Source organism: Coregonus clupeaformis, chromosome 28, assembly GCF_020615455.1.
Source record: "Coregonus clupeaformis isolate EN_2021a chromosome 28, ASM2061545v1, whole genome shotgun sequence".
In the NCBI taxonomy this organism is placed as follows: domain Eukaryota; kingdom Metazoa; phylum Chordata; class Actinopteri; order Salmoniformes; family Salmonidae; genus Coregonus; species Coregonus clupeaformis.
In genome coordinates this window covers 34,825,296-34,838,845 of record NC_059219.1, presented here as the reverse complement: position 1 = coordinate 34,838,845, position 13,550 = coordinate 34,825,296, and the positions used below count along the sequence as shown (strand labels likewise).

The window sequence follows — 13,550 nt, the reverse complement described above, 5'->3', positions numbered from 1 at the left end:
ATCATAAAGCCTGTGCACATTCCATGTAATAAGTTGGATTTTGTTGGCCTACAAAGTTAACCTTGTCTGTTCCATCTGTCATTGAAGAACCAGGTAAAACATGTAATATGATGGCAGTGGACATCCCATGGATATGGAGTCGTAGCATGAATACATAGTTATTGTATACATTACACATATAAAATGTGTGACCATGTAGGAACATGTAGGCTGTGCAATCATTTAACAGAGAACATACACAAAATATAAAGTATGTATTTGTATTTTGAGGTGCTCTGCCTTTTTGGGGCTTTTAAGCTTCTAATTTACTCCTCCCCTAATGTACCAAAAATCTATGGATTATGTAATTGTACATACATTGAAGAAAGACTGGCACTTAAATATTTTGGTCAGTTTGTAATACCTTAAAGTATAGTAGCTGGTGGGGCTCTACTTGGGGGAGAGTGGATCCACTGAGACCGAAGTGAGGTGAGTGGATGCACCACACATACTTCAGGAAAATGTCTGATGCCGTCTCATTGTAGTATAGATAAATCCTTCCTTCCCACTTTCCCAAGCCAAGCTTGTCCCTCTCCACCTTCCCCTCCCAGTTTCCCTCCCCCTTTACCCCCCCCAAGTTTGTCCCACCCTCCCATCCTTGTCCACCCAAGCCAAGCTTGTCACAACCTCCCATCCTTGCCCACCCAAGTCAAGTTTGTCCCAAACTTCCATCTTTTCCCACCCCCATTCTTCTCAGACACATCTACACCATCCATACATCGATTTACTAATCCATTCTCCTTCGTTCACAAATATCTCCCACCCTCCTACACGTATTCATATTGTGAGAGATTTATTATTTTTATAATTGATGGGATAACTAACTTAGAAAGAATGCATTCTTGACTGGGCTAATGTAGGTTGTGTCACCTGGCAGGCTGTGATTGATGTGAAGAGCTGTTTTAGGGGGTAAAATGAGATAAGGATTTGTGTCTCCAAATACTAGAATATACTGGTTCTTTGTGATCTGTGAACCTTCCTTGGACGTAGGAATGGTGTCTAAGGGAGCTGGCTCTTCTCACTATGACAGGTTGTTATGATAAACGTATGCCTGGTAACAGAAGAGGCGGGGAACAGCCGGTGCGCCAACGGATAGGCTGAGTAAGTCTAAACCACACTCAAGTCTCTACTCTGATTGGCCAGCAGAGAGGTGGGAAACTCTCTCTGTCAGAGTATTTGAGCAAGAACCTAGAACAATGGATTAGTTCTCTGAAGTGCCCTGCGAGGTATTTCAAAGAGCCCGTATATACGAAACATCATATTTACCATTGAAGGTTTTTACATTAATTAAAATAACTAGTATATCTTAGAAGTCGTGTTGACCACTTTTGTTCCTAATACCAGATTTGAATTGACGCAACTTTGACAATATTCACCCTCCTTCACACTCCCATTCATATGCACAGACACACATACACCCACCTACACTCACACCTATATGCCCACACACACACATCCATAGAACAGTTATTGACATACATGCTATATTTCCTCTTTTGTATTGTCTTTTCAGTGTCCATGTAGCCCATTGACATAGTCTACTTCCAATGTTTATATCCCAGGACAAATTGGCTAGCTAAATTGCCATACATGTTTAATGCTTTTCGACCTGTCCCCAAGTTAATATAGTTGGTTCAGAGTTCGTTTTGATATTTCAACCTGCGTGTCCTGATCGTGTCTGGTGTGGGTGGACAAAATCAACATGCACGTGGATGCACGCGGTCTGGTAAGCATGGTTGCTCTCTGGATGGGAGACCATATGCTGCTGGAAGTGGTGTTGGAAGGCCAGTAGGAGGCACTCTTTCCTCTGGTCTAAAATATAAAACAATAACCCAGGGCAGTGATTGGGGACATTGCCCTGTGTAGGGTCCCGTCTTTCAGATGGGACATTAAACTGGTGTCCTCTGTGGTCACTAAAGATCCCATGGCACTTATCATAAGAGTAAGAGTAGGGGTGTTAACCCCGGTGTCTTGGCTAAATTCCCAATCTGGCCCTCATACCATCATGGCCACCTAATCGACCCCAGCTTCCGATTGGCTCATTCATCTCCCCACCCCTGTAACTATTCCACAGGTCATTGCTGTAAATGAGAATGTGTTCATAGTCAATTTACCTGGTAAAATAAGGGATTTAAAAAAAGTGGTAACTACTATAGAACCAGGACTACTTCAATGTAACACAACAACTTTGTCAAATAAACAAAATAGCCTAACGAGGGCTTTACAGTGATGGTGAGAAATGTTGGGGGTTGAAATCTTCCTAGAAGTCACGGAGGGACTTGTCAACAAGTCTCTCCTCCATTGATTAAAATTAAATATATTTTGAAGGAGTTATCTACACTGGAATGTTTTTAAATGTTGGCTTTTATTTAGGTTTCCTCTTTACCATTCGATCATTACCAACAATAGCATAGACGTTACAGAAGGGTTAACCTTATAAAGTTATAAATATATTTTATACTTAACTCCCCGCCCCTAGTGTAGTGATGTGTTGATGGTTTCGGTTTCGTTTCTTGAGGCTGACACGATTTCCGCATATCGTCTTTAGTGGCTGGATGATCACTTACGTTTACTACACAATGAAACTCAAATAGGCTACTTTGAAACAATATAGCTATTTCACCAAATCTCACCAGCTGCTCCCAATCACATATCACCATGAATTTAAGAACGCGGAGACAAATTGGACTGGATTTTTATGAATTCTTGCAAGAAACAAATCGAACATCAGTCAATGACAAAAGTGAACTCCGAGACATCTACAACTCAGAGTTTCGAAACAGGTAAATGTATCGTCATCAATTTCTCTACCTGACTCTTGTCCAACAATTTGTTCAAACTTGGAGAGACTTGTTGACAAGTCCCTTCGTGCACCCTCTGACTTCTAGTAAGATTTTAACCCCCAATATTTCTCAAAAATGTCACCATCATTGTAAATCCCTAGTTTGGCTATTGTTTCTATAAGACCTTTATTCACAGGGGTGTTGGGAAAAAAATACACTTTTAAGCCACATTTTTATATTTTAGTCAACTTGTCTAGTCAGATAGGCGTAGGCTAGGCCTGCAGCTTCTCTTCAGTCAACTTGCCCTAGAAGACAAATAGATTACAATGCATAAATCGGTACTCGCAAGAATGTCTTAAATGATATAATTTAATGCAATCATCTGACATCTGTAAAGCTTTCTCTTTCATAGTTGTTCCTCTCGACCGCACCAGGGAGAACGCAATAGCTCTAAACAGGGTAGCCAAAATATTCTTCCCTTGCAAACATGTTGATTTAAAAGCAGTGAAAACAAACATTCATGTTTCTAATAAGAATGAACTTCGTCATTGATACATATTCTACGTGGTTGAAATACTGAGTTGTTATGTAAATGGACAACCGCTGAATAAGACACCCATATTTGCATTTGTTCGAGGTACTGAAAGAAATCAAGCTTACTATATTGCGCCACTCCTTTAACCCAGACAGAAAAATAACATTTGGTGCGTCATTGTACTGCACGAGTTCATTTCTTATTAGGTTACATGTGAGATGTTATAGGCCTGTCAGTTTCCAGATTTCAGTTAGTATTCCATTGAATCAATCTCAAGTTCAAAGTGATCATTTTAGCTCTCTCGTATCAGCTCTCATTTGTTGGCAAAGTAAACATGTTCTAATGCGATTTCGTAGTCTCTCACAATATCACAATCTTTCACAATAAACAAGTCATTAACAATACTCAAAGTAGGCATAGTAATAACGACATTAGTCTTTCAGTGTCATATTTAAGTAGGCATAGTAAAACTTAACGTTTATTTGTTCTGAACATACAGCATACTTTACATAATTAAATAGTAGCTATACATTCAGTAATGGCAGTGTAGTACAATACAGTTAATACTTGTAGTGGCGCAATAGAGGCAACTGTGGTGTGGGTGTAGAGATATGCAAAGAGTCATCTTGTGACAAGAACATGGATGGAATAGATACTTTATTGTCCATTAGAACGGAAATGTGCCTTCTGCTTTTCCCAACACCCTGCAGTGCAGCACCCCTGGGTGGAGAGCAATTGTGGGGGGTTCAGTGTCTTGCTCAAGGGCACAGTGGCAAGAGATGGTACATGGGAGCCTTCCAGCTGCCATTTTAGTTCCATACCCATTTTTGTGTCATCCTGGGCTTGAACCATTGTAGTCATGGCACCCCACTCATTCATTGTTCCTGTAGTAGCCTAGACCTAGATCAGTGTTTCCTAGTCCTAGAGACCCAAAGAGGTGCACATTTTTGTTTTTGCCTTCGCACTAGCCATCTGATTCAAATGATCAACATATCAAGCTTTGACAATTTGAATCAGCTGTGTAGTGTTATGACAAAATATACAGTTTGGAGAGGCAAATCAGCAGCTGGAAGATTGCTGGTTGAAGCCCCAGGCCCGGCAACACAAAAATAGGAATGGAACTGAACTGGCAGCTGGAAGGTACCATCTCCTGCCAATATGCCCTTGAGCAAGGCACCTAACCCCCCACAATTGCTCTCCATCCAGGGGCTCTACACTGCTGCTGACCCTGTGTCAACTTGTGTGTATTTGTTTGTGTTGGGAAAGGGAGAAGATACATTTTCCATTCTCACCAATAGATTATAAAGTTGAATTAAATGATTATATGGAGTCATCCATGTCTTTATCCAGCATATTGTCCATCTAGAGAGGGATAGACAGCCCTGACAACACAAGCTGACTCGCCATGTGACACTCCAGGAAAAATATGTCTGCCATCGAGCATTATTGTCTGAAAAAAAGGACAACACATTCAACTCCTCTGCACAGGCATTTGTTTAAATATATCAACACAATGTTGATGGGACACATTTCACTTTGATTATAACCCACAGACACCCAAGATGAATATGAATTGATAGCCTAGGCATCTGATGGTGCTGCCTAGGCTAATAAATTGTCTAAGCCAAATCGTCCAAGTTACTCGTCCTCATCAATATATAATAATAATACTGGACAGATATGCATGCCACTTTCTCCTAGTAGTAGTAGATACATTAGGCTTATGATTATGGGATGGCATTTCGATAGATACTGTATCTAGCTAGCTAGCTTGCCTAAAGTTAAGCCTAATATAAAATAATGTAGCTAGCCTAGCCCTCTCTTTTAGTTATTTAGCTAGCTAGCTAGCTAGGGTCCGTTACAGGGTTAACTGGGCAAGCCCCTATGGTAGCTTACCTACAAATCAAATCAAATTCCTGTTGCACAAAGTTAGCTTTTTGGGTGGCATAGCTTTAAACAGAAAATACAGCTATTGCTAGGCCTTCTGACACTGAGTGGAACAGATAGATAGCTAGCTAGTAGATTAGCTAGACAAATAACACAATCATGTTACCTGAAATAATAATATATAATATATGCCATTTAGCAGATGTTTTTATCCAAAGCGACTTACAGTCATGCGTGCATAAATGTTTGTGTATGGGTGGTCCCGGGGATCGAACCCACTACCCTGGCGTTACAAGCGCCGTGCTCTACCAGCTGAGCTACAGAGGACCAAATGCAGCTGATCCACGCACGTCGTTGTCCTGTTTCAACAAACCCCAACACAACACTCAACCCTTAGCTACCCCTAGTAGCAGCTAGCAAAACTTCTTCTTCTTGTAACGTTCCAGCAGACTAGACGCTTTGTGGTGTATTGCTGACTTTCACAGGTCGGAGTGCGAATGACACATTTGGGACAGAAAGAGGGAAGAAGCAGAAGCTGCTGCGTCGTCTTCTTCTATGTTATCATGGCGGTCCGCAAACAAACGTTTAAAGTGCATGACACCACCTACTGTGCTGGAATGTACGATCAATCATGATCTGTCCAATTTTGTACTACCATGAAAATAAAATGTAAAACCAAATAAATCCCTACTAACTTCTACCACACCCTTCCCCCAAACCCCCCTACCCCATTAAACCTTATCTATATCATGCTGAAACACTCCACCCTTAGGATTGTTCAGCATGTCAACAACCATTTCAACAGTAACATCTGTTACCCCCATCTCCACAATAACCTTCAACCTGGCATTTCTGCTTTCCACAACCCGAGTCATATTGATAACCGTACCAATAAAAGCTATGACGTCAACTTTAGTCATTATCAAGTGTCCTTTGACACCACACATTCATGAGCGCAATATTTCTGAACAGGCCTTGAGACCATGCCAGGAACAGCAGAAGCACCAGTCCCGACAGTAGGTCCACTTGGTACAGGAACATCCATGTAAGCTCCATCAGTCCGCACTGTAGTTCTACCAATCTGTCTTACAGCCTCTGCATATGATACATCATGACTGACTCTATATCTCTGAGCCTCTCTAGCCCCTCTCTGCACCTGGCATCCACCAAATGCTGCACTGTGCTCTCCCCCACAATTACAACACTTAACCTTCACATTGCTTCCACATTCACCGTAATCATGTTTCCCTCCATACTTGGTACATCTTTTCTTTCCTTTACACATGTCCCATTCTTTGGCATTTAAAACACCGCAGTGCATATTAGACACATTCTCTAACATTGTAACTAAGGAATCCTATCTGTACTCTTCCCAGCAAAACATTCTCAAACCTCAGCATCACTGATAAGCTTTCACTTCTTTGACCCTCTTTCCTACTGATCAACCTTTTGGCCTCAATCACTCTGCCTCTCTTCACATTTTCTTTCATATAATCTATGGACATAGATATTGGAACCCCATTGATGACTCCCCTCAACCTAGCATAAGCACCAGGTTTTGCAGAACCTTTTCCATTTGCAGAATCTTCCCTTGCTGAGCCTGGCTACCACACAATATTAGCAATCTACCATTTCCAATTAACCGGGGTAGTTTAACTTCACCTATCTCTTCCTCTAAAGCATTAGTTAGTCAGATAGGGTGTAAATGAGGCCCTGTGGTCTCATCAAACACCATCACAACGTTCCACTCCGACACATTATGAATCTTACTTCCTACCGTGACCCACTTTTTGCTTTCAATACAAGACACTCCACCACTTTCAGTATCATGATCTCTCTTCTTCCTATGTCTTTCCACTACAGACCATTCAGATCCTTGACTCTCATCCTCCCACTCCATATCATCAGAACGGTCACCCATATTGATCGCACTCCAGCACAGCTGTTGGTTCTCCAACCTTCTCTCCATTTCTTCCATTTCGTCCACACTACTCGCCACCATTTTCCTTCTATGCGGTCTCCCGGCCGAGCCAGGCATCTTCCCTCAACTCGCCCCTGGACAAAAGAGGGGAGCTAGCTATAACCACTGGCTATAACTTGTTGATGGCTCTCTTTACATTAAAAACAAAAATCTTGTGCCACGCAACAGGAAGTGGTCAGAGGCCACGATTCAACAATCAACAGTTCTATAATTTTTGTCAAAAGGTCTATACTACTACTACTACTACAAAGTCATTTCTGAAGATTATAATTTATTTCATGTGATTAGTGATTATTTACACTGAACAAAAATTTAAACGCAACAGGTAAAGTGTTGGTCCCATTTTCAAAAGCTTATTTCTCTATTTTTTTAGCACAAATTTGTTTACATCCCTGTTAGTGAGCATTTGTCCTTTGCCCAGTGCTTAATTTGTAAATCGGGAGGTCTCGGAACACATAGTAAGCACGAGAGGAGAGGAGAGGAGAGGAGGAGGGGGGGGGGGGCTCTGAGTTACCGGAACACATAGTAAGCACGAGAGGAGGGGGGGGGGGGCTTATCCGGGGGGCTTTGAGTTACCGGAACACGTTGAGGGGAAAAAAGTGTCAAACACAACGTAGCATGCCAAGTAGCCTACTATCTATGGTGGTGAAACGGACAGCACTCTCCAAGGTGCTAATTAATTCAAAGCATTTTAGACGTCACTGCAGTATGTCCACATACTTGAGTATAGCTGCGGGGCTTACACAAATCCGAATTTCTTATAGCCTAATTTTCGAGACATCAATGTACAGCAACATTTTTAGACGACACTGCAGAACACCCGCCATATGCACACATACTCCGCTGTGGGGCTTACAAGACCTGCATTTCATATAATTTTCAAGACATCAATGTAGCCGTAGAACAAATATCCCAATATCGGAATATAACTTCAAATAAAATAAATCGATGTAGGCTACAGCAGAACACACACATGAGAATTTATAGGCCTCCTGCCTATGTGATAATATGAAGCACATATTCAGATTACAAACTTGTTCTGTGCTGTGAAGGTAAAGGAAGAAAAATGTCCTACCGTAGTTTTCAAAACCTCCCACAATGACTCTCCCCATGTCAAGTCCTGAGAGTCAACTTCTTGCTCAAAGCCATGAGCGGGCATGTGGCTGTGATGTTTAGCCTCCTAAGGCTGTTCTGAAGACTCTAACTGTAGTGTCTATTAAAAAAAAAAAAATGTTAACCTGGCTTGCTGCCACCAAATGCGCCATTCAGGCATGTTCAAAAACCTTTTTTCTGAGGGCTCTTTGTTTTTTGTTTTTTTTACGTCTGATGCATAGGATGTTCATTTACTCTACATTCCACCCATTCTTTTGCTAGTTTAATCCATCCAGTCATTTCTAGACCCAAGCTCCCTACCTTTTTGCATGTTGTCAAGCCCAACTTTGAATTCTGCATGACAAGCCAGGGGTTATAAGTTTGCTTGTTCTTGAACTGCAAATTGCACCTGCTCCGAGCACTTTGTTGGTGGATGCACTGCCCCCCTCGCCCCCAGTCTCCCTCTCCCGCTGAGTCTGACTCGCTAGTAGGCCTACTAGCTAGTGGAGGTGCCGGTGGTGATGCTGAACTGGCGGGATTAGCATCGCCATCAGGAACAGTTTGCCCCTCACTCCTCTCCTCCAGCACTGACAGTTCTCTGGCTCGTTCTGGGTTCGATACACCATCTTTCTCAGGATTTTTGGACTTGAAAAATGTCAAACTCGATTGTCTTTCCTTATACATTTTTTATTTGGCTTTCCCACGATTCAAATTCAGTAGGGAGACGACTAGACTAGGCTACGTGACGTGATTCCGTAGGGACCTCTTCACTAGCTGACCACCACTACCAAGACCTGTATCAATATCAGTTACTTACCCCACTGGCCCTCCCCATAACCTATATGTACGAATAAGAGAGCAGGTCTGGAATCAGTGTGGCAGGATAGGATGATTACATAGAAGGATCACCGCGCTTTTACATTATGGTCTTTCTGGGGGGTGGGAGAAATAACATGGAGGCAACGTGATTTAACGCTTATCGCTTTTATTAGAATGTCTACAGTGCGAACAGTGAAATAATTAATAAATCATGCCGCGAGAGGTACCGGATCTGGGCAAATAGGTGCCGGAAAAACAGTCAAATCTGAGAGGGCATCTGGCTCAAATTAAGCACTGCCTTTGCGAAGATAATCCATCCACCTGACAGGTGTGGCATACATATCAAGAAGCTGATTAAACAGCATGATCATTACACAGGTGCTCATTAAAAGGCCACTTTTAAAATGTGTGGTTTTGTCACAAAACACAATGCCCCAGATGTCTCAAGTTTTGAGGGAGCATGCAATTGGCATGCTGACTGCAGGAATGTCCACCAGAGCTGTTGCCAGAGAATGTAATGTTAATTTCTCTCCCATAAACTGCCTCCAAAATAGTTTTACCCCAGACCACGTGTAACCACACCAGCCCAGGACCTCCACATCCAGCTTCTGAGGAGTATTTTGTGGGGAAAAACTCATTCAGATTGGCTGGTCCTGGCTCCCCAGTGTGTGGGCCTAGGCCCACCCATGGCTGCACCCCTGCCCAGTCATGTGAAATCCATAGATTAGCGCCTAATGAATTTATTTCAATTGACTGATTTCCTTTATATGAACTATAACTCAGTAAAATCTTTGAAATAGTTGCATGTTGCTTTTATAATTTTGTTAAGTATACATCTGTCCCTCATTTTAAGTTCAACCTTGTTACATGAACTGAACTCTCGTTTTAATATGGTGAAACTTCCTTTTAAAATATTTTCTTCAAAAGAAACATTGAACATAGTCAAACCATGAGCTGGTTCTACTTTTTTTGGCCATATGCTGGTGTTTTGTGGTGGAAAACTGACCGGGTCGAGTATAAAACATTTTATGGGTGAAGCTTGCATTCAATTGCCACTCCCGGTTGTACACAAATAGCTTCGAGTTACCACTGGCTAAATCTATGACGTTAAAATGCCTATTTACTCTGTTCCATCTGACTGTGTAATCCACTGTCTCATCAGCCCTAGACATTATCTCACATTTTCTTTTAGACTAACATTTTGTTTTCAACAGCGGAGATTTGTATAAACCTTGCTGTCTTTCTCTCCGACATTTGCAACATTGTTTCAATTTTCAAATTCGACCTCCAGCTGTCCAATAGTAGCCTAATGAACGTGTTGGGAGGCTTCGTCTCGGGCCTAACAACACCCGTGCCAATATATCCTCCAAACACAGGCTTCTCAGGCATTATCACTTAATTATAGGCACTTACTAAAGTATTTTAAAACATTTACCTCTTGAGATGTGAAAACAAGTCAGTTTTATTACGTTTTCTTGTTTTTCAGTCAACAAAGAAAATGCAATCAACATTCACAGATGTGGCAGACATTAATAAAAAATGAAACAACAGCATTATCAGTGATCATGTTAGATATTTCCAGCTTTAGCTGCGATAACTAGAACATAATTAGTTTTACAGCACCTTACACATCATGTATACAGACACATTTCCTTAATTACCACATTCACTCTGTCCAGTTTGAAATATAGTTGAGTAGTGGAGACCGAGTCTATCGAACCTGGGTTGTCTCTTGCTGAGGTCATAATTTAGCTTTTCAAGAGGAAGAAAGTCAAGAAACTGGTCAATCCACATTTTAAACGTAGGAGAGGAATCAGAAGCCCACATTTGGAGAATACATTTGAAAACATGTTTTTTTACAAAGTTGAACATGTGCTCTTTATGACAATGTTTTTTTTGACCAAGTTACACTTCTCAAAAGGCACAGAATTGGTAGAACGACCCGTTTGTATTTGGACGTGACTTGTCTGAATGGATGGGAGGTGTTGATGAACACTTCTGAATTTGAACCTCTCTCTCTCTTAGGGATGGAGTGAGAGACCCTAACTTCAGTTCGATCCTCTACGCTCTCAAGCTGTCCAATAATGCCAAAGTCTACTCAGGAGTGGTGCACTTCAAACCAAAGGTAGGCCTACAACACTAGCCTGGTACAGACTTATATTAACATATGCCCCTGGCCTGGTAGCTTTGGACAGGGTGTAGGTAGGCCTACTTAACTATACAGTGTGCCATGGGGATTCCAGGGTGTACAGCGCCACTTTATGGTGTTGCCAGTTAGGTTTAGCAGAGCCCCCCCACACACACACACTGTGGTCCATTGTGTCTTATGGTCACATGTTAAGACGTGGAACTACTGACTCATAAGGGTCATTGGGTTACTGTTGTGTTCCTCAACCAGCTCACCAGTTGTGCGTGTGTGTCCCAAGTCCTGGTTCATGATCGGCCCACACCCTGTCCAGCTCAGCTTTTACAACCTGTAGCAACCTGGCAATCGATACCAACCACATCCTGGGGTGTGTGTTTCAGTATGTTACAGCGTCAACATTGTCGAAGCCAAACAGAAAGGGAAAAAAAGAAGACTGAAAAAAATTACCAAATGACTCTGCTGTGATGGCAGATATAGGCATGGCACTAGACTAAAGAGACGGAGGATTGAATTTGACCCCTGTGTGTGTGTGTGTGTTGGTCTGCAGGTGAGGGAGTTCTGTCAGGACCAGTGGCAAGGACCCCGGGGAAAGGGGCGTGGCCAGAAGCAGCAGGGGGCGTCTAGTTCTTTTCCTGTTCAGAATGGAGGCCAGGTGAACGGGGTGGGGCAGAAGAATGGGGTGTGTGTGGCGCCCTCACCTGGCCCAGCCCAGACATCACACACCCCCAGGAGAGACTGGAGACTGGCCAATTACATCCTCAGGAAGTTCAACTCTGACAGGTGATTGGTCCAGACATGGAGCTGTTTGTCTTTACCTTTATTCTACATTCATCAGGTCCTTATGGATCCTCGGTGGCCCAATCCCAAATGGACCCCTAGACCCTATATGCCCTATGGACTGCCAGGATTTGATAGGTATATGCAATATGGTTAAACTTCCCCCTTTCAGTGAGCATGTGGAGTTATCATATTGCTCACACCTTTCAAATCCTCTCCGATCTCGGCCAGTGCATAGGGTCTAGGGTTCCACTTGGGATTGGGCCTCTGTGTAATGTGACTATCCTAACCCCTGACCCCTACCCCCTCAGAGCGGAGTTGATCTCAGACCGTGGCGGTATAAGCATCACTTCTGATCACGTTGTTGTAGACGGCCTGATCAAGTTCAGTCTGGAGAGTGAGACAGAGGTAAGACCAGACCTTTAACCCTGACTCTAACTCTGACCCTAATGCTGCGTTCATAACATCTCGTAAATTCCAGCATACGACTGGGAAAAATCCACTTGAACGCCCCTCCAACTGGTAATTACTAGTGGGAAACTCGTCGATCATCTCTGAACTCCGACTTCTCCCACATGAACTCTGAAGTCACATACTAAGTGAATTACCTCGATAACAGCATTTTCGGCAGTTAATTGCAACAACAAATCATTTGTTTTTTATAAATATCTATTCATATGGTTTTTGAACACTAATTTTTGCCAGCATAATTGCTGTACTTTTAGTTTATGTTTGTCATATCAGCCAATTGGCGTTCTCGACAACTTAAAAGCACGTGAACGCACACAACTCGTTTCTCCCTGTTTACAAGTAGTATTTTGCGAGTTTCCCACTTGTTATGAACGCAGCATTACCCTAGCATCATTTAAATTGGGGACACACAGGGAACGCTCAGCACCCAACACCAGAGTTTTTCCCCACAAAGTCGACATGCAATTTATACTGGTGCGGCACATGCAAATCTAAAGTGATAGCAGGTCGGGCGACAAGATCTGGGAGAATGGGAATAAAAGGCATCCAACACGAGGTCAGACTGTTCTGAACTCTAATTCACATACAGTGGGGGAAAAAAGTATTTAGTCAGCCACCAATTGTGCAAGTTCTCCCACTTAAAAAGATGAGAGAGGCCTGTAATTTTCATCATAGGTACACGTCAACTATGACAGACAAAATGAGAAAAAATATCCAGAAAATCACATTGTAGGATTTTTTATGAATTTATTTGCTAATTATGGTGGAAAATAAGTATTTGGTCAATAACAAAAGTTTCTCAATACTTTGTTATATACCCTTTGTTGGCAATGACACAGGTCAAACGTTTTCTGTATGTCTTCACAAGGTTTTCACACACTGTTGGTGGTATTTTGGCCCATTCCTCCATGCATATCTCCTCTAGAGCAGTGATGTTTTGGGGCTGTCGCTGGGCAACACGGACTTTCAACTCCCTCCAAAGATTTTCTATGGGGTTGAGATCTAGAGACTGGCTAGGCC

The 13,550-nt window shown here is 42.4% G+C and overlaps 1 protein-coding gene across 2 annotated transcripts in view; it reads left to right on the top strand.

Annotated features, from left to right (window-relative positions):
• The first annotated feature begins 2,547 nt into the window (after window positions 1-2,547).
• The window catches only part of LOC121543717 (putative helicase mov-10-B.1), a 48,071-nt gene continuing 37,068 nt past the window's right edge, over window positions 2,548-13,550 (top strand). The window contains exons 1-4 of one of the 2 annotated variants that reach the window (XM_045208961.1): window positions 2,548-2,822; window positions 11,162-11,261; window positions 11,830-12,062; window positions 12,371-12,467. In XM_045208961.1, the coding sequence (XP_045064896.1) occupies window positions 2,698-2,822; window positions 11,162-11,261; window positions 11,830-12,062; window positions 12,371-12,467 (555 nt within the window). In that variant the 5' untranslated portion in view covers window positions 2,548-2,697. The remainder of the gene's footprint in view (window positions 2,823-11,161; window positions 11,262-11,829; window positions 12,063-12,370; window positions 12,468-13,550) is intronic. The other variant, XM_041853861.2, reaches the window with a different exon arrangement.